Source organism: Canis lupus, chromosome 7 (genome assembly GCF_003254725.2).
Source record: "Canis lupus dingo isolate Sandy chromosome 7, ASM325472v2, whole genome shotgun sequence".
NCBI classification, from domain to species: Eukaryota; Metazoa; Chordata; class Mammalia; order Carnivora; family Canidae; genus Canis; species Canis lupus.
The window spans coordinates 18,037,777-18,064,726 of record NC_064249.1 but is presented as its reverse complement, the minus strand read 5'-3'; the positions used below and the strand labels follow the sequence as shown (position 1 = coordinate 18,064,726).

General features: G+C 34.8%; 1 protein-coding gene across 9 annotated transcripts in view; it reads right to left on the bottom strand.

The window, feature by feature from the left end:
- The window catches only part of SWT1 (SWT1 RNA endoribonuclease homolog), a 94,926-nt gene that overhangs the window by 54,633 nt on the left and 13,343 nt on the right, over positions 1–26,950 (bottom strand). For 8 of the 9 annotated variants that reach the window (XR_003129088.3, XR_003129090.3, XR_003129089.3 and 5 more), the window contains 8 exons: positions 22,881–22,940; positions 21,302–21,431; positions 20,021–20,122; positions 18,841–19,029; positions 12,568–12,661; positions 4,563–4,708; positions 2,902–3,065; positions 1,325–1,463 (listed from right to left, as the gene is read on the bottom strand). Coding sequence is in view for 6 of the 9 variants with exons in the window: in XM_025430089.3 (XP_025285874.1) it covers positions 1,325–1,463; positions 2,902–3,065; positions 4,563–4,708; positions 12,568–12,661; positions 18,841–19,029; positions 20,021–20,122; positions 21,302–21,431; positions 22,881–22,940 (1,024 nt within the window). In the remaining 3 variants the exon portion in view is untranslated. The remainder of the gene's footprint in view (positions 1–1,324; positions 1,464–2,901; positions 3,066–4,562; positions 4,709–12,567; positions 12,662–18,840; positions 19,030–20,020; positions 20,123–21,301; positions 21,432–22,880; positions 22,941–26,950) is intronic. The other variant, XM_025430094.3, reaches the window with a different exon arrangement.

Sequence of the window (26,950 nt, the reverse complement as noted above, 5' to 3'; positions counted from 1 at the left end):
TATAAATAACTTCTATAGTGAAAGATAATGCCTGGAAAATGTCTTTATTTTAAAAATTGGTAACTTTTTAAAACTGGTAATTTTTAAAAGTCATAAGGCACTGAAGCAGATGCTTTAAATCCCCTGAGGTAATTTTCAAAGATACAAAACATTTTCCAAAAGTTAACATTTCAAGGGAAAGAGAGAGAGCTGTGGTATACCTCCCACAGAATATGTTTCCGTTTTTGTTTTGTTTTAGCTTCCAGGATGCTTTATGTTAAAAATCTGTGTTCAGGTTTTACAATAATTGTTTGCACATGTTTCTTATTCTTCTTATTCTTCATTACCTGGTTCTTGTGACTTTAAACTTGGCTTAAACCATCTTGTGCTCAGGTTGTTACTTAATGGCCCTCTTATACTCACAGTTATTTTTCAAAAGTAGACAGGATACACTAATACATAAAATAATAAACAGAATAGATCATTGCATATTAAGAGTTCAAAAAAGTCAAGGACTAACTGAACATAATAATTGTTACATATACTTTGCTTTTTAAAGCTATAGTAAGAAAAATCTAGTTGTCTGACTTTAGACAAATCACCCTCTCAGGGCTGGTTAGTCTACTTATAAAACATGAGCTTTCATAACATTTGATCAGTGCTTTTCCCATCTTTTTCTTTTTAGCAGAAACTTTTTTTTTTTTCAAAGCCTACATGGAATCTCCATATATAAATTGATAAAAGAAAACTGCACAGCTCAAGTCCCACCAACTTCCCAGGTTTCCCATCAATCTTTCCACCTCCATTCTTTGGCAGCTACAGAAGCACTTCAGGAAGGTTCTGTGCAACATGGCTTTATTAAAAACTACCAAGTAAGTGGCTGACTATAGTTTCTTCTGGTTTGAGAATTCACTATGCACCAAAGACAAACATTTCCTATTCCTTAACCATATATTTTAGATAGATACTTTAATATACTATTTCTAAAATTAGTACATGGAATGTGGACAAACTTGTGTATTAAACACAGTAAGAAATAAAAATAGTCTAAATTTCACTTACATACCTGATAAACTGTAAAGTATGGTTTTAAAGTTTCAAACACTATAAAAAATGATAAATTCACTATACCAAGGAATATCAACAGTGATACCATTAATAGTCATAAGCTTTGTGAACTGCATCCATTCATGCAGCTGCCACAAGTTCCTTTTAGAAATTAGAAGTAAAAATGATTAAAAAATAATTGACCAATTTCTTATTAATTCATCTTCACATTTCATGGAATGTATCAGCTAGCCTGACTTTAACACACATTGCTAAAGAGAAAATAAAAAATCCATACCTTTACAGAGATTTTCATATAGGCTCTCAATGGTTAAGAGCAAATTCTTCTCCATAACTAATCCAAATACAGCCAACCAGTGTTTTCTAAAGCACTGTAATAAATGAATTAAAGTCCATGGTGGTTTCAAATACAGCATCTAAAAAGTATTTAGAAAAAATTATCACCTAATTTATTATTCCTATTATTAAAGAGTACCTATTTAGGAGTTTTCCATATATATTTCTGAGCAAAATATATTATTTGAATTCTTTTTTTTTTTTTTTAAGATTTTATTTATTTATTCATGAGAGACACAGAGAGAGGCAGAGAGAGAGAAGCAGGCTCCCTGTGGGGAGCCTAATGCAGGACTTGATCCCAAGACCCCAGGGATCATGACCTGAACCAAAGGCAGACACTCAACCACTAAGCCACCCAGGTGTCCCTAGTTGAATTCTTTTAAAATTAAAAGATGTTTTATTAAAAGCCAATCATAATCTCAAAGTGCTAATTCCATTTCAATTTATATTTTTGTAATATTTATTAGTATTGATTCTTATAGTTTCAGAAACTATATGTGCAAAATGAAAGCACTGTTTTAATCAGAAATATAGGTTTTTTTTTTTTTTTTTTTTTTTTTTTTAGAAGCACAGTTTCAATCAAAAGAGATGATCAATTTACTTCCCGACATAGTCAATTCTAGGAAGAAATCAATCTATTTCATACAGCTACAGGAAAATCTATATAGAAAAAAGATGTCAATTATCACTAACACTGGCTACACTCTTGCAAAGACCTGTTTATAAAGGAGATTATGTTCATTTAGTACTACAAGATGTCAGCACATCTTGTTTTGAATCATTCACATGCAATGGCTTTCCCAGGCTCTATTATAAAACATCCAAGTCAACCCTCTTAGAATCTTCTGATCATTCCTCATCATCTTGGTTCAATACTTGATAATATAATCAAGCAGCAAACACATCATATTGACAAGTATTAGAATCTCACTAAATATCTAGGATAGATACAACCTACAATTGAGAAGATAGGATGTTTCTACTGTCTATAGATATGAACAGCAAACATTAACTAAAAAGACCACTATTGCCAAATGTAATATTTTACTGATTATAGGAAAAATATGGATGTAGAAGATATAAAATATCTTGCTACTAATGATAATTTTTATACTTTCTCATATTTATATGACATAAGCCAAAATACACACTTCTGTTTCTGAATACGTACTCTTATGGGAACTCCCTATAGCAGATATTCTAATTTAAATAAACTACAAAGAGAAGTTTTCCTGAATTCAAATTAAGATCCATGGGGGCAATGTGTCTAACACACAGTAAATACCTAATAAATACTAATTCACTGAAAAAATATAAATGATAAAACATGGTTTCTAATTTTTAGGAAATGTCCACCATTTAAGTTTTAAGAAGTTATTTCAAAAACTATTAAAAAATGGGATATAGATGATCACAATGAAGCTTACACATTTTATACAATTCATATTTCCTAAGATAAGGTCATAAATCTTTAGCAATGAAAAAGTAATTTTCAACTAATAGAGTTGAAATAACCACCTCCATCCAAAGGTTTCCAAAAGCAATTTTCATTTCTGTTTCTAATATTGAAGATAAAGCTGTTCCAAGAGATTTTTCAAGATCAGATACAATGCTTTCAAGTAGAATGGGTAGTCCAGAATGTGCAGATTCTTCCTCATAGCTCTCTTCTAACCGTGTTGTTTCTTTAAAACAAATAGTTATAAAGCTTTATATTTAATAAATATTTTACATATATAATTGGTATTTGGCTACAAATACTTCATGTATGTAATTAGTATTTAAATTACACAGAAACCAAACCAATACTTTACTTCTTAAACAGTATTTAGAAACATGTATCTATTGAATAATTGTTTTAGATGCAACATAAATATATCACATAAAAAATGCTTTCTTTTGACAAAAGCCAACAAAATATTTTTACTAAAACAGAAATTTAGGAAATGTGTAATATTTTAACCATAATTTTAGTTTTATTATTTTTTTAAAAGAAAAAATTAAAAGAATGCTTTGCATCTATTTATAATAGAAAGTGAAAAATTATGGATCAAAGTGTGTTTTCTTCCAAAAAATAATATATTCTTCCAATTGCAACTTATATCAGTAAACTGTTTTTGAAAGGACCAAAATCTCTGGTTTAACTACTTTTATGCCCTTCCCTTTTAAAGTGAGTTTTTATTATATCAATTGACATCATTTCATTAACATTACTATTTTGATACCTGAAGGCAACTGCAATGTCTTTAGGGCAAAATGCAAAATATTAAGTGGCTTACATCTACAAATACTAAGAATTTAAAGTGATAGTAACAGAATGAACAAACTGAAAGCATGTTACCCTGAAAAACCATAAACTAACATCTTCCTCTAATAAATGTCATTTTGAATATTATGACAAAAGAAATTTTATTACCAAAAAGGTCAAATAAGTGTAGCATGTGTATATATGACTTTTTATACAATTACACATAAAAAGGACATACAATATTAAGGATTTCAGCATTTATTTTTCCAACACAGGAAAAAGGTGGAGTGTGTTTTAAAATGTCAGGTTTAATATAACATTCTATCAAATATCAAGCTATAGAACAGATCATTCTGATAAAAAAAAAGATAAAACAATTGTACTGCCTTTAATTTTCTTAAGTACTAGTTTAAAATTAAAAATAAAACTATTACTAGAATCTTTCAAACTCTTATTACTGAGTTTTTATTGCATTAATAGAGGATTATGAATAGGAAGCTAATACTAAAAAGAAACTGAAAAGTCCTATTCCTTAACCATATATTTTAGATAGATACTTTGATTTCTCTCCACTTTGAATATTTCCTACATTTCCTGTAGCTACTATTAATTTAAAGGTATAAAATAGCATGTACATGGTGATTATAAACTGTAAAAATGTATGCAAGTATATGAACAAAAATTCACATTAATTTGTAAAAGCATATATAGAAGGCAGTAACATTAACTGTGTTTTCTCTTGGATTACCATTATAATTTTCATTTCTTTCTCTTTTTAAAAAAATTTTCAATTATTTCTACCAGTTGAGTACCAGCAAATATTTCAATGTTATTTTAAATGTACAAGATGAAAATTTACTATAAATTCCAATTGTTATCAATGTCAGTACATAAAAGACGATATATTTCTAATTATTTGTAGTAAGAATACTACCTGCTTTCAATTGTTGTTTAGATACACAAGGCTGATGACATACATCTGTGTTCAGAGATAAGTTTAGTAACTCTGCACTTAATTCTTCTTTACTGAGTGACTTCACACCACTTATTAGGCCTTTGTTTCTTAAATTTCTATCATCCCTAAGGTTGGGGTTAGGAGGAAAAAAATATTTTATTTTTTATAAGATAAATCACATGGCAACTCAAAACATGGGATCTAATCAGAGGTGGGTGATTCTCAGCACATATATTCACAAGGGTAACAATTTTTTTAAACAGAGAAGATAAAGGAATAAACACACAGAGTCACAACATATGAGCTTTTGAAAATAATAATTATTATATATTGAGTGTTTTCCTGGTACGAGGCACTATTCTAAGTATTCTATACTATATATGTATACATATATATATAAAACAAACCATTTAGTTCTCACAGCAAATCTCGTATGTGTGGTATTTTTATTCCCCTTCCACAAATAAAAAGTTGGGGTATAAAGAAGTAATTTGCCCAAAATTATACCTGGTAAGTGGGAGCTCGATTTGAACATAGGAATATGATCATCTGAAGAGAAATAAACAGCCATAGTAGGAAAAGTAATTTCCACATTGTAGGCACCTACAAATTTACTCACAGTGAGCTTAAGACAAAAATGGTGAGAATTTGCTATTTGCTGAAAGAAGAAAGTATGATGAGAGCACGGTGCACAAGACCAGTGTATGTGGCTTTAGAAGAAGCCAAGGTCATTAATAAATGGAAAGACATCTAAGGGCTTTAGCGGGAAAGTGACATGATCAGATCCGTGTTTATTAAATTGCTGTTCTGGAATCCAACAGGCTTCCAGCTTTTGTTAATGGCAGAGTAGCCTGATCAGACTAAACTCCCCAGAGATGAGGACTAGAAAATTAGGATGAAAAAGAAAATAAAAAGCTATCTGAAGGCACTAGGGAATAATGAACAGAAGGCAGGAGCTGGAGGGGAGTCTATCCTCAACACAAAGGTACTGTGCTCGTAATATGGTCCATCTTTTTTTTTTTAAGATTTTATTTATTTATTCATGAGAGACAGAGAGAGAGAGAGAGAGAGAGAGAGAGAGAGAGAGGCAGAGACACAGGCAGAAAGAGAAGCAGGCTCGGTGCAGGGAGCCCAAATGTGGGACTCGATCCTGGGACTCCAGGATCACACCCTGGGGCTGAAGGCAGGACTCCAGGATCACACCCTGGGGCCAAAGGCAGGCGCTAAACCTCTGAGCCACCTAGGGATCCCCAAGGGTCCATCTTTTTGCCTGAGGGCATTTTCTAATTCATCAATAGCTTACAGCAGAAATCATAGCCACAATAACTTTGAAGTCAGAAGAGAATGTTTAGGGCTGGACGGAGCAGACAAAAAGTTAAAGGAGGAACTGAAGAAGGGAGGAAACCACACAGTAGAACTCCCAAATCTGCATATAAATTCTGCCCAGAAAAAACCAACATGGTGCCAAGAGACAAAGCAATCAACAGAAGTAGACTTGGATATGCAGATGTTGAAGCTGATAGGGAATTTTAAATAATTTTGACTAATCTGTTAAAGGTTCTAATGGAAAAGGTGACTAGCATGCAACATCACATGGGCAATTTCAGCACAAATGAAAATCATGAAGATTAAATCTAAGTACTAGCAATTTAAAAAAAAGCCACAGTAACAGAAATGAAGAATGTCTTCAACTGGTCCCTCAGCCAACTTGACAAAGGAAAGAAATTACAAACTTGGAGACAGGGCAAATGAAATTACCCAAAATGAAATAAAAAGAGAATAAAAGTTTTTTTTTTTTTTTAAATCCAGTAGCTGTGGAACAGTATCAAACAGTCCAACATATGTACCTGTATTAGTTATCTATTGCTGAGATAACGAGTTATCCCAAAACTAAGCAACTTAAAACAACACTTATTATCTCACATGGTTCCTAAAGGTCAGAAATCTGAGAGCAGCTTGACTGGTTGGTTCTAGTGCAGGCTCTCCAACAAAGTTGGAACATGCTGTTTGTTGCCAAGGGTTGCAGCCATCTCAAGGTTTAATTAGCCCTCATTCATGTGGCTGTTGGCAGGCCCTCCTCCATCAATGGCTCTTGGCTGGAGGCTTCAGCTTCTCACCATGTGAGTCTATTCCTTAGGGCTGTTCATGACATGGCAGCTTCCTTCCACAAAACAAGTGATTTGAGAGAGGAGAAAGCAAAAGAGTGCCCAAGAAGGAAGTCTCAGTATTTAATATCTTAAGTTTTATAACCTAATCTGATAGTGATAGTATATCATTTCTGATGCATGCTGTCATACAGACAACCAACCCTGGTACAATGCAGGAGGGGACTACACAAGAGCATTAATACTAAGAGACAGGGATCATTGGGGTCATCTTGGAAACTGGCTACTACAGTATAATTCTGTAATATCAGAAGAAGAAAAGAGGGAATGGGCAGAACTATTTGAATAAACAGTGGCTCAGAATTATCTAAAACTGAAGACAGGGCAGCATGGGTGGCTCAGCGGTTTAGCACCGTCTTCAGCCCAGGGCATGACCCTGGAGACCCAGGATCGAGTCCCACGTCGGGCTCCCTGCGTGGAGCCTGCTTCTCCCTCTGCCTGTGTCTCTGCCTATTTCTCATGAATAAATAAATAAAATCTTAAAAAAAATAAAAAAAGAAAAAAGAAAACTGAAGACAGATCGGAAACTGAGATCCAAGAAGCTCAGACAACACCAAGCAGGATAAATCCTTCTTCTCTACCCCTCCCCCAAGGTGTGCCCCCAACCCCCCAAAACACCTAGGCATATCCGCTAAAAACTGCTAAAGTAAACTCCTAAAAAAGCAAAAGACAAAGAAAAACCCTTGAAAGCATAAAGTAGGAAAACACTCATTACATATAGAGGAACAAAGTAACATTTACATCAGATTTCTTATAAAAACCATATAAACTAGAAGAAAATGGAGTGACTTCTTTAAAATACTAAAAGGAGAGATGCCTGAGTGGCTCAGCGGGTGAGCATCTACCGGGGTCCAGGATCGAGTCCCACATCAGGCTCCTTGCGGGGAGCCTACTTCTCCCTCTGCCTCTCTCTCTGTGTCTCTCATGAAGAAATAAACAAACAAAAAAATACTAAAAGGAAAAAAAAGTTAACCCAGAACTGTATATCCAGCAAAAACATCTTTCAAAAATAAATTAAGAAATAAAGACATTATCAGACAAACAAAACCAAAAATTTCACTTCCAATAGACTTGCACCTGTCAAAGAAATTTGTTTAGGCAGAAGGAATATGACACCAGACAGAAACTGATTCAAGTTTCATTAAAAATAAAGAAGAATACAAAAAATTGGAACATGAGATGAAAATATTCACGTTTCCCATATTTTTAATTGCTTTAAGTGGTAAATGATGGAAACAAAATATAACAAAATATGTGCTTATCATTTTTGTTAAGGTAAAATATATGACAATGATAGCACAAAGGATGGGAGAAAGAAACTGTTATAAGATCCTTACACTGTACAGGAAGTGATACATTATTTTAAGGTAGACTTTGATCAAGTAAGATATATACCATAAATGCTAGGGCAACCATTAAAATGTTTTTTCAAAAAGGTATAAATATTCAATAATGGAGATAAAATGGCACCATAAAAATCCACACTTATGAAGGAAAAAAGAACAGATGAAACAAAATAATTAGCAAAAAAAGGTAGATTTGATCCAAGCAACTAAATGTATGTGATATAAACTCATCAGTTAAAAGACAGAAGTTACTGGGTGCCTGGGTGGCTCAGTTGGTTAAGCACCCATCTCTTGATTTCGGCTCAGGCCATGATCTCAGGGTGGTGAGATTGAGCCCTGTGTTGGGCTCAGCACTGAGTGTGGAACCTGATTGAGATTCTCTCTCTCTCTCTCTCTACCCCTCTCCTGTTGCCCTTTCCCTCTCGTGCTCTCGTTAAAAAAAAAAAGACAAGTTGTCAGACTGGACAAAAAATAAAGTACCATTTACATGCTACCCACAAAATACTTACCTTAGTATACAGGTTAAAAGTACATGGATGGGAAAAGATGTACCATATAAATACTAACAAAACAAAATTGGAATGGTAGTATTAATACTTAAAAAAGTAGACTTTCAGAAACAGAGACATTATATAATGAGAACGTCAATTCTCCAAGAAGACAATCCTAAACATGTGTGCATCCTACTACAGAGTTGCATGATACATGAAGTAAACAAACAGAACTGAAAAGAGAATTAAACAAACTCATAATTATAGCTAAAGATTTAAATACTCCTCTCTCAATAATCTCAGAATAAGCAATCAGTAAGGTAATAGAAAACCTAAACAATACTATCAACCAACTTGACCTAACTGAAATTTACAGAATACGCCACCCACAGGAGCAGAATACAAATTCTTTTAAGTGCACACAAAACATTCACCACAGTAGACCATACTCTTGGCAATAAAACAAACTAATAAATTTAAAAGAAATCATATAAATTAAACCGAAGTGTAACTAAAGTACAAATCGATAACAAGGAGAAAACTGGGAAATGTGCAAATATTTGGAATTAAACAACAAATATCTAAATGTCAAAGGGAAGTTATATTGAATTGAATGAAAATAAAAACAGAACACAAAAATTTGGGGATCCCTGGGGGCCTCAGTAGTTTGGTGCCTGCCTTCAGCCCAGGGCATGATCCTGGAGTCCTGGGATCGAGTCCTTGCATAGAGCCTGCTTCTCCCTCTGCCTGTGTCTCTGCCTCTCTCTCTCTGTGGTGTGTGTCTCTCATTAATAAATAAATAAAATCTTTAAAAAAAAACAACAAAAAAAAGAACACCAAAATTTGTGAGATGCAACTGAAGCAGTGCTATGGGTAAATTTATAGGAGTCTCAAACAAATGATCTTAGCTTCTACCTCAAGAAACTAGAAAAAGGACCCAAAAGGGCATAGGAGTATTTTCTGGGGTCCATGGAAGTGGTCTATATACCAAGAGAGATGTGGGCTACACCAGCATATCTGCTGTCAACATCAGATAGTTAAGATTTGTGCTTTTCAATATCGTACATTGTCCCTCCAAACACAAAAAATCTTATAAAAATAATCATGTAGGGGGACATGGAGTGTATGGATATAAACAGAAAAATGGGAGAATTTTGGTAATTATAGCTGAATACTTAAGACTTTATTAACTCTTCCTCACTTTGAATATTGTTGAAATTCTCCAGAATGAAACTTTAATTAAAAATGAAAAATTATCATTATTATATTTTGAAGAATAAATGGAGGAGAGCAAGTGTGGAGGTAGAGAGCATAAATTAGTCTTAGAGTAAAAAGGAAGTGGAAAAACAGCATGGTGGACAAAGGATGATAGCAGGAGAAGTGAAGAAAAGATCGCACAGGACCCATTAAATTGACCAGATATAGATTATAAGGGAGGAGCAGTTATCAAAAATGACTCCTAGGTTTCTGGCTCTAGCAAATGGGTGCAAAGTGGCACTTTTTATTCAGATGGAGAAAAGTTTGGAAAGAAAAATCAAGAGTTCATTTTTAGAGACTGGTATGTGTCAGATTCTATGACACATCTAAGTAGAAAAAGCAAACAAGTAGATGAATATACTAGTCTAGAATTCAGAAGAGAGATAGAGATATGAATTAGAGGTTGCTGGCCCACATTCAGGATAGCAAATTTAAAGTAATGCACTTAGAATTAGGCATGATACATAGGACTGGAAAAGGGTTCTCCTAGCACTATCATTATCAATATTATCATCTTCATTAGCATTCACTGAAGTAAAGTAAACGTATCCTCACAATAAGTAGGTGGGACTTTCCCATTAGGCACGATTCTGGCCTTTTAAAAGGAAAAAATAAAAAACAGGCTCCCCTTGAACATGATAATGCTAGAATTAATATCTATCTGACTACAAATTTTCATTTCACTAAAACTGTTACATGTATTAATCCCAAAACAGTGACTGCAGAAATAACGGAGAATTGATAAAGTCCCACCAATTTAATTTTCATTCTAAGTTGAGCTAAAAAGCAGTAATTACATAACAATTCTCTCAAATTTAGCTTATCTCAAATTCAAAATGATTAACAGATTATTCTATTTCAGCCTTCCACAAAGTCCAAGATGATATATTATTGTAAATTGTAAATAACTGAGACAGAAATCTTTACTCCTTTAATCCCGAATAGAATACCATCTTTGAAGACAGTTAAAATGAGAATTTCGTTTTCATTTTTTAAAGTTTCATTTTAATTCCACACTAGTTAACATATAGCATTATTATAGTAGTTTTCAGGTGTATAATATGATGATTCAATACTTCATATATTTAAAATGATAACTCAGTCCCCTTATAAGAAAAACCTCAGGGCTATTCATTTCCTTATTTCCTTCCTTCCTTCCTTCCTTCCTTCCTTCCTTCCTTCCTTCCTTCCTTCCTTCCTTCCTTCCTTCCTTCCTTCCTTCCTTCCTTCCTTCCTTCCTTCCTTCCTTCCTTCCTTCCTTCCTTCCTTCCTTCCTTCCTTCCTTCCTTCCTTCCTTCCTTCCTTCCTTCCTTCCTTCCTTCCTTCCTTCCTTCCTTCCTTCCTTCCTTCCTTCCTTCCTTCCTTCCTTCCTTCCTTCCTTCCTTCCTTCCTTCCTTCCTAGATGTTATTTACTTATTTGAGAGAGAGAGAGAGAGAGAGCGCAGGGGCAGAGGGAGAGAGAGAGAAGCAGACTCTCTGCTGAGGAGGGAACCCCACTCTGGGCTCAATCCTGGGACTCCAGGATCATAACCTGAGCAAAGGCTGGCAGACACTTAACTGACTAAGCCACCCAGGCACCCTGGGCTTTTCACTTCTATAATTACTGCACTTCATCCAGAATTTAGGCATGATTGTGAAACTGTAAAACAAAAACAAAAACAAAAACCTCCACTTTTCAATGAATACAACTCAGACTCAACCAACAGTTTAAAATTGCTCTTCTCATACACGATGGGTACAATGTTGCTTAACATTAGGTGAGTTTTCTGCCTGTGTCTCTGCCCTCTCTCTCTCTCTCTCTCTCTCTCTCTCTGTGTGTGTCTCTATGAATAAATAAATAAAATATTTTTAAAAAATAAAGTCTTTAAAAAAAATTAGGTGAATTTTACTTCAGAACTACGTTATGAAAATACTAGTTGGGAATGGAGGGGAAGGAGGAGAAAGGTGTGTTGGGTGCTACCTTAAGTCCTTCACGTATATATTATCTGAGAACGCACAATAACTCTAAGTAACTCTTACCCTCCCTATATTTTATACGTGAGGAAACAAAGTTAAGCAACTTCCACAGGTCATGAGGCTGGTTAGCAGGAAATTCTGGACTGCAGCCCTCACTCAGTGACCCAGCACCAGAGGTGTACCTCCAACACACACTGCCTCTTCCCCGCAAACTAATTAGTTAATTAATCAACCCTCTTGCCTCCTGACCAAAAATTTGTCAAGATTTTCATTTCTGAATGATTTTATTGGCAGATTAAATTGACTGTCCCCAGCTTTTACCAAAGGTTTCTGAATTTCACATAAATAAAATTGACATAAGACTTCATAAGTTTCAAATCTCATTCTTCTATAGCTTACGGGTTATAAGAATGTTATACAAAACTGGATATGCCTACTGGCAGATTTTGAAAATCATGTATGCGTTTGATCCTTAGTCTGGTAGGTACACTGTAACTTTTTTTTTAAGATTTTATTTATTTATTCATGAGAGACACACAGAGAGAGGCAGAGACATAGAGAGATTGGCAAAGGGAGAAGTAGGTGTCCCACGGGGAGCCCAATGTGGGATTTGATCCCAGGACTCTGGGATCATGACCTCAGCCAAAGGCAGATACTCAACCACCAAGCCACCCAGGCGCCCCACAACATGATTTAAAAATTCTTTGGTATAGTTGCTATTTAAAAAAAAAATTAAAAAAAAAAAAAGTAAAAGGACTATGAGACTCACGTGCACAGAATAACAACAGAACAAGGGAATAATTCCTGGTACTGAAGACAGCATTTTAATACTCGATCATCATTGTTCTCGTCACTCAGTCCATCTGCAAATTTAGCACAAACAATGATCAATAAAACCATACTAAAAATATGGACAGTCTAGGCTGTATCTACAAGTCAGATGTATTTACAAGCCAGAAACATCTAAAAGAAAGGACACTTCTTAAATATAAGACACAGCAAACAATGCCTTAAAAATTCTGGATTTAGAATTCAGGTAGCATTTTAACAAAGTAGCTAGTTTACTACTAAAATGGAAGAAGATATGACTACTAATAAACACAAAAGAAAGAAAGTGATCAGTAAATGCCATATTAGAAACCTAAAGCTATGAATTCTAGTCTCATTTCAGTCACTTAGAGACTATAAGTTACAGGATTATACAATGCTTAAAATTATCTCTACTTAAAAGAGGTCTGTAAAATAAAGAGCTATGGTTCTACCAGCAACAGAACCATGTTTTCATGTGTCTGCTTTTCCTTAATCTCTAGGCAATTAACATTTAGAGATGTATAGGAAAAGGCAATATGGGCCCTAAGCAGAAAACACAAAAAAATTCCTACCAAGTGTTAATCAGTGGCTGACAGAGTGTCCTCTGGCATTCTACAAGCCCTGAAGCATGATGTAAAAGTTTGATTTTTGTGAAAATAATGTAATGTGTAGAAACAAGACAAAGACAGTGTTTTTCCTAAGTCCTTATACCCCCTGCCTCAAAACTCCCTATGTACTTAATATGATTTCAAGGTCACACCCTATACCCACTTCTGGATAAGAATCTTCGGAACTTGGACCCAAAGAGGCCCTTGGTGAGTCTCTTATACACTAAAATTCAAGACATACTAGACAAGAAGTCTGAACTTTGTTCCCAGACTGTAATTTTTTTCCTTTTAACTTTTAACCTAGATTACTTAGTCCCCCTAAATATTCGAATTAGAAAACTTATTCATTCAAGTAATAAATTTGTATATAGGGCTGAATTTGTACCCAAGCCTCTGTACTAAATAACTGGATATACGAAGACAAACTCTTGCGGAGCTCACACTTTCTAGTGAAGTCAAGACAGAACTGATCTCAGAGCATAAGCCCGAGGGAGATGTGATTCATTTATCAGATGACCAGTAAGCTAGCAGACATATTACAGCAACTGATTTTCCTTCTTTTAGCCCAAAGAGTAAATACCTCAAAATAAGGCAAAATGGCAGCAAAAAATCATTAGTTAGCTTTAAACAATTCAGTGGACAAAAGATTAAAGGTTATAGTATACCGCTCTAAAGTTATCAAAGTTCAAGATTATCTGTTTTCTCACATTCTCTAGAATATGTGAGGTTTGAAAACCTAAAACTGCAAGAATATTCACAAAATATTTATTCAACAAGTGTTTTTGAGCACCTGCTCTAGTACTGTTCAAAGTGAACAAAACAAAAACTCTGGAAACAGATTGATCTAGGTTTGAATCCCTGTTTTCCCACTTACTAGATATGTAATTTTGGGTAACTGCTTAACCAGGAAAATGAAATAGGAAAATTTATAGGAAACAGTTGGCCCAATAAAAGGTACTTGCTGTTGCCTTTTAAGTAACACATATTACTTAAAACTCAGTTTAAATGGCACACTTCTACTCACACCACCAAAAACTCCCACAAAATTCTGTATATAGTTAATATGATGTTTAATATTTAATAGAATTTAAGCTTCTCAACAGCAGGCTTTGTTTATATCACCCAATGATGCAGCCTCAGAACAGTATCTGGTATAGATATTTGGCAAATACAGGAATTAACAAAAATATAATAAAAGAAAATATAAAAATGATGGAAAAAATGTCAGGTACGGGAATAGAAGATATCTTTATTTTGCCCTTATTATAAAAACAAAATAATTTAGAAAATCTAGAAAATGTAAAGAAAATTAAAATAACTCATAATTCCATCAGCTAAATATACCCAACATTCACCATCTGTAAGTATATAATGCATAATCTAACAAATTTGGTATGATACTTTTTACTCTTTTAAATCCTATTTTATCATTAACATTTTTTGAAATGTAGTAGTATTCTCTGAAATAGCTATAGTATTGTATGTAAGTTCAACTGTTAGGTTGTTTCAAATTTTTTGCTGTATTAATAATGCTGTTATGAACATTATTTATAAAAATCACTGTAAGCATCTCTAATTATGTCTTCAGAATACAGTTCTAGAAAGAGAATTGTATCCTTAGGCTTCTTGAAACACAATGATAAATTGCTTCTTGAAAAGTTACGTTTATATTCCCAAAGCACCAAAGCACTAGTATGATGCAAAAGAATAACTTTAAACTTAAGGCAGGGGCAGCCCCGGTGGCTCAGCGGTTTACCGCCGCCGCCGCCAGCTCAGGGCATGATCCTGGAGACCCAGGATCGAGTCCCATGTCAGGCTCCCTGCATGGCGCCTGCTTCTCCCTCTGCTTCTGTCTCTGCCTCTCTCTCTCTGTCTCTCATGAATAAATAAATAAAATCTTTTTTAAAAATAAAATAAAAAATAAGTAAACTTAGAGGCAATAAAAAGAAGAAAGAAAAAAGGGAAAGATATCAACTAAAAATATACATAAGAAATTAACAACATTAAAAATGGCAAACAGGAGAATACCTGCAGTGAACAAGGGGCTGACTATTTGTACTTGTTTTGTAAATTACCTATTAATAATCTTTGTCCATCTGGGGAAAGTGATTTTTTGTTTTTCTGGTCAACCTGTATAAGCTTTTCATATAACGAAGACCCAAGAGAATTATTACCTATACTAGGCCATAAACCATCAAGTATTTTAATATATTAACTCAAGCATCTTCACGATCATTCTTCCCGCTGGAGGTTATTCTCCCCCATTTCATTTACTTAGTTTTCTCATCTTTAACTTGCCCCAGGTCAGGTTATAAACCCAAGTCAATCAGATTTCAAATCCTATTCTCTCACCATACTAAACACTACATCAAAAAGATACAATTTTTAAAAGAGTTAAGGCTAAAGTTAAAATTATAGTCAATGAAGGCAATTTAACATGTATTATCTACATTTATTCTTTTAATGGAAAAATGCTTGTTTAAGTAATATAATAATACTCGATTCTATAAAAGGAAAATAATACATACAAAATTAGCAATTAAAAAAAATTACCAATTATTAAGAGCTGGTTGAAAATGTGCTTGACATTTGTAATGTGTAATAAAAGGTCATTTTGGTTTTGCTTTTTCCAAACAAGAACCTTAATTTTACTCATTAATCCTGAATTGAGTTTTCTCATAAGAATATTAGTTTTCATTAGAATACAAAGTATAATTTTATTATGATAAAAAGACTAAATATATTTCTGATATCATAAAATCATTATCAACAGAAAAACTTATTATATACATTGTACTTTATATAAAGAATGTTTTTAAGACAGTGAAGAAAACAGTGGTAAAGACAAACACACAAAGGACTTACTGACATAGACAATTATAAACAATCTTATTATACCTATTACATTATAACTAAAAGCAATTTCCACAATTTAATAAAACTAAGATCAAATAATACCATTCAAACATTAAAGTGAAACATGGATTCAAGGAAGACACTCAGAAATTCAAACAGCACAGAAGTTCGAAACCACTACTACGAGAGGGAGACAAACCATAAGAGACTCTTAATCACAGGAAACAAACAGGGTACCTGGAGTGGATGAGGGTAAAGAGATAGGGTAATTGGGTGATGGGCATGTGATGTAATGAGTACTGGGTATAGGCCTGATAAACACTGACGTCTACCTCTGAAACCAATAATACATTATATGTTAATTGAATTTAAATAAAAATTTTAAAAAGCATACATAAATGGAAAAGTCATAAGAAACATACCAATACATCTCTAAATAACAAATGTGGCCAAAATATCTATTCTCCAATGAGCTCTAAAATAATTTTCAGGGGTGCCTGAATGGCCCAGTTGATTGAGCATCAGTTCTGGTAGGTGCTCAGTAAGAGGGACCTATTTCATTCTGCTCAGGTTAAGTGTCTGCCTTCGGCTCAGGTCATGATCCCAAAGTCCTGGGATAGACCCCCATGTCAGGCTCCCTGCTCAGTGGGGAGCCTGCTTCCTCCTCTCCCTCTGTTACTCTCCCTGCTTGCTCTGTCAAATAAATAGATGAATAATCTTTAAAAAAACAAAAGCAAAAAAATAATTTTTTCTATTGAAGAAATAGATATGCCTTTTAGGAAAAGTTCTGAACCTCTCTCTGTCTGAATTTCCTCATTTATAAAATAGGGCTAATAAGAGTATCTACCACAAGTACTAAATGATTTGAATGAGATATCAGCTGGTAAAAGCACTTGGAAAAGAGTCTGGAGAATAATGACCATGTAAATGTTATCCATTATTTATTATCCATACTATTGCATGTTTATCCATATTATATATAATAATTATCTTTATCCATACTATTATATCCATACTATTATCTTTATTCATACTATATCTATACTATTATCTTTATTCATACTATATCTATATTATCATCTTTATCCATACAATTATATAATATCATCTTTATTCATACTATTATATAACAAAATATAGTTTACATCAACAAACTAAAAAAAATAAAAGGTTAAGAGTAAAAAAATTCCCCTCTCCTTTTAAGGTTTGGGGTTTTACTGATATGATGGTTTAGAGCAGGGGTTTTGTTAATTGTGTGGTTGTTCAAAAAAAAAAGAAAAAAAAAGGCTTGTCTGTTAGCAATGCATACCAAAGTATTTATGAGTAAAAATGATATGATACAATATCTGGGACTTGCTTCAAACTACTGCAGGAGTTCCAAGAGTAGGAAGAGGAGAAAAGGAAATGAGAGAATAAACAAGAATGGCAAAATGTTGATAATTACTGAAAAAGAGTGAAAGGTACACAAGGAGTCATACATTTTCTACCTCTGCATTTGAAATTTTTCATGATTTAAAGTAAAAAAAAAACCACCTAAGATGTTCAATTTAATATAAATGTTAAAAAGTTTTAGTATTTTCTTAACTGTAATATTTGGGATTTTCCTTTAAAAGCTTTTAAACATAACACATGAAGCTCCTGCTATAAATGCATAAGGATTATATGTGGAAAACATTAAGAACTAGTAGATATTTGTAAAGGAAATGAATGAATGAATGATGGAGGCCCTTTTTCTTCAAAGATTTAAGACTAAAGGATTGTGCCAAAAGCCTTCTCAGGGTTAATATCATGATTAGATTCATCATAAGATGAATTCTTTCATATCTTATGGTGTACATGTGTATAGTAGACAACATAAATCCATGATATTTAAATGTGCATAAATAATGACTGTGAGTTGAGAAGAAACAAGGTTCTTTTTTTTTTTTTTTTTTTAAATTTTTTATTTATTTGTGATAGTCACAGAGAGAGAGAGAGAGAGAGAGGCAGAGACATAGGCAGAGGGAGAAGCAGGCTCCATGCCGGGAGCCTGACGTGGGATTCGATCCCGGGTCTCCAGGATCGCGCCCTGGGCCAAAGGCAGGCGCCAAACTGCTGCGCCACCCAGGGATCCCAAGAAACAAGGTTCTAAAGAATGAAATAAATCCTGGAAATTATGTATAAACTCTACAGAGGCAACAGTGTTGCTTTACACATAGATTTTTCTTTTCCCCACAAAATACTACATATAAATAACAAAGAGCATACTAGATCCTAAGACTAAAAGTGATTTAAAATGACTGAAAGAAATAAATCAAGAGAAACTCTACAGACCTTTATTATACAAACACCTCCTTATTTACAGATTCTGACAAATCAGAGGAGAACAATGCCTCCCTATGCATTATACAAACTGCACAATGACAGATTCTCATCAGTGACAGATAAACCTCAATCACGTACTGGCCTCATCAGTCAACAATGGTATTCAAAAACAAACAAAAAAGAATCCCAGTTACCATAACATAGAAAACCATACATCTAGAACTATACAGTCACTATTTGTGAAATAGAGACATAACCTAAGAAGGTCTAGGAGAAGCAAAAAAATAAAAATCCAAGAACCCCTAAACCAAGCCTAGTAGAATACCCCCAATGATCACTACGTCTGGCCATTTCACATTCCAATGATTATAAATTTTTTTTTAAGTTTTACACCATTTTCCCCCAAAAATGAGTCAGCACCCAAACAAACCTTAATCAGGAAACACCCTGAGAACAATACTTACAAAGTTTTTGAGATGCAAGCTGTATTGACTGACCCCATAGCTTTCTATCTTGATTTCTGAGACTGTCATTGATGAAATGAACTGCAGGTATAGCTTTGTGCTGGGCATGTTTTAGCAATTTTCCTGCCTTCATACGATCTAACTCTTGTATAACAACCCAGGGAATTATTAATACAAGTCTGTCAAAGCCTGAAAAATAAAAAAATATTTCTTAGAAGTCAACAAATATTTATTGCGCTGCTAAACTGAACTGCTATGGAGCATTAGAAGTTTTAAAGTAAGGAATTCACAGTCTAAATGAAGGGATAATCCATAAAAAATGGGAATTAAAAACAGATGTAACTATGGGGCACCTGGGTGGCACAGTCAGTTAAGTGTCTGACTCTTGGTTCCAGTTCAGGTGATGAAATCTCAGGGTCAGGAATTGAAAGCCCCACGTCCCACTATGAGTGCAGAGCCTGCTTAGGACTCTATCCCTCCATGACTGACTGCTGTGCTCTCTCTCGCACTAACAAATAAATAAATCCTTAAAACAAAACCAAAGGGGCAGCCCCAGTGGCGCAGCGGTTTAGTGCCGCCTGCAGCCCAAGGCCTGATCCAGGAGACCCTGGATCGAGTCCCACATCAGGCTCTTTGCATGGAGCCTGCTTCTCCCTCTGCCTGTGTCTCTGCCTCTCTCTGCATCTCTATGAATAAATAAAAAAAAATAAAAAAATAAATAAAAAAACCAAAGAACGGATAGAAGTATCAAATGAATGTTACAAAAATAAATACTATTGGAGATCAAAGAAAAGTAACTGTGGACTGTTAGGTTGACCTGTGAAGGCTCTTTTTAATTTATGTTGATTATTTATGTTTTAATACATATACTTCGTAATATATCTTTATTTTCCATAACCTATCTAAATGGAAATATATTTGTGGGGGAAAAAAAACACCCCACATCATTGTTCATATGATGTGGTATACCTGGGAGGCTCAGTTGGTTAAGCATCTGCCTTCAGTTCAGGTCATGATCCTGGTTTCCTGGGATCAAGTCTCACAATAGGCTCCCTGCTCAGCAGGGAGTCTGCTTTTCCCCTCTCCCAACCCCATGCTCATGCTCTTTCTAACAAGTAAATAAAATCTTAAATAAAATATCAACTCAAATAAGGTAATCAGAATCATGCTTTATAAATACCTGGGATTTCTGTTGTCTTCAAAACTCTAACAAATTTGAGGTGATTCATCAGAATATTCGTGTCAATAACAATGAGAAGCTTTTTATCTGAAGCAGTATTTGCTAGAGAAAAAGAGCAAAGTTAGGATTTCATGACACTTGATTAACAAACTTGTATAATAACTAAAATTTTGATATCATAGAACTTTGATGGTATTCATAAAGGAAGGCAGTCCTTTGACAATAAAAAAACTGTGTTTAATCCTTAAAAGAACAGTAATCAATGATTAATTATCTAGCAGTAAAACATCATGAATTGTTTGAGTGGATTTTAAATCATTAACTAATTTGCTCCAGTAGTAACTATGTTTGCCAAACTTGTTCTGCATCACTAGTAGTTATACACTTCGGATTTACAAGCTAATTTGAATACACTGTGAGTGAAATATAATTGAAAAGATAAATATGTGTAAAGGAAAGAAAACAGATAACATTAGTGCTATTATCTCACAGGGACACTGTGAGGATCAGATAAGTTAATGCACAGGAAAGCACTTAGTAAATTGAAAGGTGCAACGTGAATGTAATGTAGCATTACATTTTTATAAATACAATTCAAAATAGTATGCTAATAGACTTTGGATAACATCTATCATTATCTTCCAGCAGGAAGAATGATCAAAACTTTACTACATAAATAAGAAATCCATGAATATAATAATACTTTTGAGCAATCAATCTGCATTATTTCTTTTTTTTAAGCTTTTATTTAAATTCCAGTTAGTTAACATACAGGGTAATATGAGTTTCAAGTGTAGAATTTAGTGAGTCATCACTTACATACAACACCCAGTGCCATCATTACAGGGGCCCTCCTAACCCATTACCCATTTAACCCATCCCCCTGCCTACCTCCGCCCCAGTAAGCCTCAATTTGTTCGCTATTTGTTTTCAGTGCTTTACATAGTTGAAATTGTCAAAAGTTATGATTAAAAGCAAGAATAAAAGACAACTCTGATAGTTGATAGCAGAATAAAAGATAATCCTGATTACTGACCATTGGCAAAAAGACAAAGAGAAAATATTTCTAACTGCCTAATAATGCGAGATGTGTAAAACAAATGATATGACAAATATTAGACCTGACTCCTATAGCTAGAAGACATATACCATATTTTATTTTTCCAAACGAGCACATCTTAACATTTTTCATCTAAATATTGTAAAAATTGTATGTTGGCTCATTAATTCCTAAGAAAGCACAGGAGATCATAAACATCGTCATCTACACATAGAGTATACCAGCAGAGGCATGTACAGCATCTTCCACCAAGTCAATCTCCATGCTTGTTAGCTCTCCAGAAGAGAAAGCCACAGGTAAATCCATACTTTTTCCCACACGTGCAGCATGGAGCTCTTCTACTATCTGCATCTAAATTGTAAAACACCCACATTAAAATATTTTGAATCATCTACTTGCAGATTAATAAGATTAGAAAGCAATTAATTCTAATAAATAAACAAGATGAAGTTTGTGGGAAAAAAATCACAGTAACATGAAAGCCGCATGGTGAAAGAATACAGATTTATAAACATACACAGGGTTTTAAAACTAGCCTTTCTCTTGCTGTTTCTGTCATTTAACTATCTTGGGTCTCTGTTCATTGACAAAATGAAAATGTTAAATATCTATTTCCCATTAATATTTTTGTGAGGATTAAATGAAATAATGTGAAGTTCCCTGCACAGAGCCTAGTACACAGTAGACCTTGAAAACAAATTCATTCTCGTTTTCACTTCAATGTACCTTGGGAGCCAACTATATTTTCCTCTGCACGATGAGCCTCTTGAGATTTCTAAGACTGTTGATAAACCATCAAAAACTGAAATATAGATTTTAAGACCCTTCTCACTTCAGGGAAGTAGTTTTCTGATGTGTTTTGATGCAAAGAATTATATATATAATCTACCTTTGGCACAGGGATGAGAAATCTTTCTTCTATCAGGAACACTGACCCACAGGACAGAAAAATACAACCAACTATCACAAATAAAAAATAATCAATATGGGGGATCCCTGGGTGGCTCAGTGGTTTAGCGCCTGCCTTTGGCCCAGAGCGTGATCCTGGAGTCCCGGGATCAAGACCCACAGCAGGCTCCCTACATGGAGCCTGCTTCTCCCTCTGCCTATGTCTCTGCTTCTCTCTCTCTGTATCTTTCATGAATAAACAAACAAAATCTTTAAAAAAATAATCAATATGGTTTTTAAGTCTTCTTTAAATAGAAAACTACAAAGTGTTTCATGAATCTAATTTTAATTTAGCACCAAGAAACATAAAAGTCTATGCAATAATTCCATGAGGATCAATCAGGAGATTCTAGTTGGGAAATGAAGCAACAGGTAAATAAAACAAAAAAACAAACAAAAAAAACATATATATATATATATACACACACACGCGCGCGCGCGCGCACACACACACATGCATGCACTCTCATTTTCACTGAATAACATTTTCATCTTACTGCTGACTAGATAAATGGAGCAAACACTAATATCATATTGAATTTTGGTAAGCCTAGGCATAAGCATGCAAAAGTATGATAGCATTAAATCAGAATTCATGTAACTTGTAGGCTATAGGCTCCACGCTATTTAAAAGTTTAGAACTTATTAGAAACCAAGACAAAAGATGGTCAATCAAATGTAAATATTTTTCCAAGTATTTTTCACAACTTTGTAAAACTTACATATTGATTTAAGTAAAGATATAAATATTATTTTTGTATTACCAAGGTTCTCATAGTCATTATTTTTTATTAATATAGAAACGGACTTAATTTCATTAACATATTCAAAGTAAATAAGTATATCAGTAACCTCTTGATCTGTATCTTGAATACTTTCAAGTGACGCTGAAGAACATGGAGCTTCAAAACTCTGAAATGAAAAGTAATTTTTTTAGTTAAGAATGAAGCATTTACCTAGGGTAAGGTTTTCAACCTTGGCACTACTGACATTTGGCATTAGATAATTCTGTTTTAGGGGCTATGGTGTGCTTTATGCTGTTTAGCACTATTCCTTTCTTCTACCCATCAGATACCAGGAGTACAATCATGACAATCAAAAATGTCTCCATCAAGTCAACAGCCAAATGCCCCCTATGGGGCAAATTGCCCCTAGATGGGAACCGCCCCTAGAATAGAAAACCCTCATGCTATTAAGTCAATGAAATACGGTGGAAATTCTTTAAAGTTTACTCATTCATATATACATTCCTAAAAATACCCATCTTCTAAGAATAGAACTATGTGCCACCCTGAGAAACAGAAAGAATCACAGTCCAGTAAACAAGCTGGCCTTTAGTGGTGGGAAATTTTCACCCAGAAGGAGCTGACCCATTTCAAAAAAGTGATATGACAGGGGATCTCTGGGTGGCTCAGCAGTTTGCGGCTGCCTTGGGCCCAGAGCATGATCCTGGAGTCCCAGGATCAAGACCCGCATCAGGCTCCCTGCATGGAGCCTGCTTCTCCCTCTGCCTGTGTCTCTGCCTCTCTCTCTCTGTGTGTCTCATGAATAAATAAATAAAATCTTAAAAAAAAAAACAAAAAACAAAAATGTGATATGACAAAACAGCATGAACCTGAAGATTAAGATATGGCTGAAGGGGAAAAGCTGAAAACTGCATAGTTATATTATACATGGGTAGAGCACCACAGGTTTGTGCTTTAATTTTGTGTGTTAGCAGAAGTTGAAAATCTCTCTATTAATTCCAATTTTTCACTGACACTTTTGCTAAGCAGATGAGACCTACCTGACCCCATGTACAGGTAACAGGGAACTCAGCAAAAGCCACTACTAACTAAACCAAATCATCTTCTAACAATTCTCCAATATAACACCAAACTCACATATATTTTACAGGCAGGTACATATGGTATAACTTACATACTCTCTTTAAACAAGTGTATCATATGTTGTTTTACTGGGAATTCAGCTTCCATCCTAACTTCCCAACAACAGTATTCACATGATATAATACCATATACATCATACGCATAGGTTCATTATAGCTTTACCATTCCCATGATTCAGGATTTTACCATCTCTTCTCCATCTGACTTCAAATCTCACTAGATCCCTAACGTTCTCTCCAACTAAGAAATGTCAAACAAGCTAGAGGTTATTATCAGAATTTCCTGCAACTGCTGATGTTTGAAGTCTTGCTGTTCATTTACTTAAGTCATTACTACCCTTCACTCTCTTGACCACAGGCCACTTCCAGTAATTTCAATAAATTTTCTATCACTCTTCCAAACCAGGAAAAGTTCATGTCAATTGTTCCTGAAAGACCTCTCCCTATTGAAAAAGAAAGTCTCAGTGGGCACTTAATTGTTTGCCTCCTCCTACCCTGATTTATTAAATAAATGAATTGGGATACAGCCTTCCCTGGGGATGGCAAAAGGGAGTACCAATAATGGGAATAACAAAGGTTTTATCTACTGGAGTGATTCTAAGCAGATTACATTGCTTCCTTGATAATGTTTCAGTGGCTTTCCAAACCATATTCTATAGGATATAAGATAAAATAATCTTTCCCATGGGATACAAAACAATCCATTGCCTGAACCCTGGCTTCCTCTCCTCTACATAGGTTTTCCACATATCTCAGCCTTAGTCATACTGAACAACTTAAGTGCCCATGTATGTTTTGTCAAGCAACCTCATGAGTATATCATTACCACATTGGCCCTCTGTCCCAGTAGGACTCTTATTCTTTGCTTTACATACCCTTCACTACCAAGCTCAAGAATCTCCACCTTGGTGAGCCTTTACTTAACTTGCCCCCAAATTTATTCTAACACCAGCCCAATTCTTAGAGCTCTAATATTTATTTCACTGAATTGCAACCACAGTTGTCTACTAACGTGTTTCCCTGGGAACTTCCTAAGGCACATCTTATTCATCTCTAAATCCCTAGAACCTAGAAATGTACCTAGTACAAAACAGGTAGCTTTAATTAATGTTTGATAAACCACTAAATTGCTACCTCATAGACTTAAAGGATTAAGTGGGATGCTGCTGATAAAAGTGTCCTATAAACCATTAATCTTTAGAACATTAGTTTGCAATGAGGGGGAGGGTGCAAACAAAGGGGTCTCTATCAAAAGACTATAAAACTATAGACTATAAAGACTATAGTCAAAACAAAAGACTAATAAAACTTAAGAAACAAAAGAAGCCATTTTCTCTTAGGAAAACATAACAGGATTGCTAAATAACAGGATTACCCAATTCAGAAAAATAACATTTTTTTCCTTGTAAAGTGCACTCATCATTTTAGGAAGATAATTATCTATTGAAGACCTTGTGAGGAAAACACCAAACATAATACAAAGAAGATTAGCTATCAATAATATGCTAAAGAGAATATATTCGGGGCACCTGGGTGGCTCAATGGTTGAGCATCTGCCTTTGGCTCAGTTCATGATCCTGGGGTCTTGGGATGGAGTCCCGCATCTGGCTCCCTGTGAGGAGCCTGCTTCTCCTTCTGCCTATGTCTCTGCCTCTCTCTGTGTCTCTCTCATGAATAAATAAAATTTTTTAAAAAATGAGAGAGAGAGAGAATATATTCAAGATAAGAACAATATTTACTTTCTGCTCCTGTGTCTAGATGACTTTAAGTCAGATAAGACTGTTATCAAAGGAATAGCTGATAAAGTTTTAATTCCAATAACTGGAAAGCAATCATGCAAAAATCGCTTCCCCTACAACTTAATATTCAAGCCATGTACCTCTTTTGATTTATGTGGTAATCCTATTTAAAGATTAAAAGAAACTGTAAGGTACACTGCTGGGGATTTCTCACATTGTTCTTTAGATGCACAGTACAGGGGGACATCAAGCAATAACACAAAGATGTTCACTAAACATACTCCCAACTTCAAATTCCATTCTCACATTTTACACTAGAACCGGTTATAACACAAGAAAACTGGAGCTTTCCTTTAAGAAAGCAATAAAAAGGACAAACTCAATTGTTTCCTTCTTTGGACTCCTTCAAGTTCACTGAACAAAAAGTACTCTCTCCAGCCTGTCCACCTCCCTAGTTATAATCCCTCTGTTTTTCCTAAGTATCTTACATTGCAATCTACAGTCTTCATTCCTAAAAGCAGGTAGGCTCAACCAGCCCTGTTATGTTTTGTTTTTTTTAAAAGGATGTTACTTGTCTTAGGGATAGAGAGAGCACAAGCAAGGGGGAGAAGCGGAGGGGGAGAGACAAGCTGACTCCACATAAGCGCAGAGTCCAACACAGGTCCCAATCCCACAACCCTGAGATCATAACCTAAGCCAAAATCAAGAATCGGGCTGCTTCATCTACTGAGCTGCCCAGGCGCCCCTCAACCAGCCCTGTTTAAAAGCAGTCTCTAAATTTCAGTCCAGGGCAGCCCCGATGGCCCAGTGGTTTAGCACCACCTTCAGCCCAGGGTGTGATCCTAGAGACCCGAGATCGAGTCCCAGGTCGGACCCCCTGCATGAAGCCTGTTTCTCCCTCTGCCTGTGTCTCTGCCTCTCTCTCTCTCTCTCTCTCTCTCTCTCTCATGAATGAATGAATGAATAAACAAACAAACAAACAAACAAATTTCAGTCCACTGGAAGTTCTGAAGTTCCAAAGGTTCTAAAGTTCTCTTAAAGGTAAATCATTTAATCTGCCATGGAAACAAGGCCATAGAGATAGAGTTCTCAAATTAATTGCCACACACTGATTTATTACATAACTTAAAAGCAAAATAGATGTACCAACCTTTCCAACCTGGATCGCTGTATATGTAGTTCCCTTTGGCTGGAACATCCTGCCCCACCTGGCCTATTACCCCCCTCCAGGCAACCTTTCTCAAGTAATCCTTCTACAGTGTACTGAAGACATTACTCATGGCTTTGTATTTCCA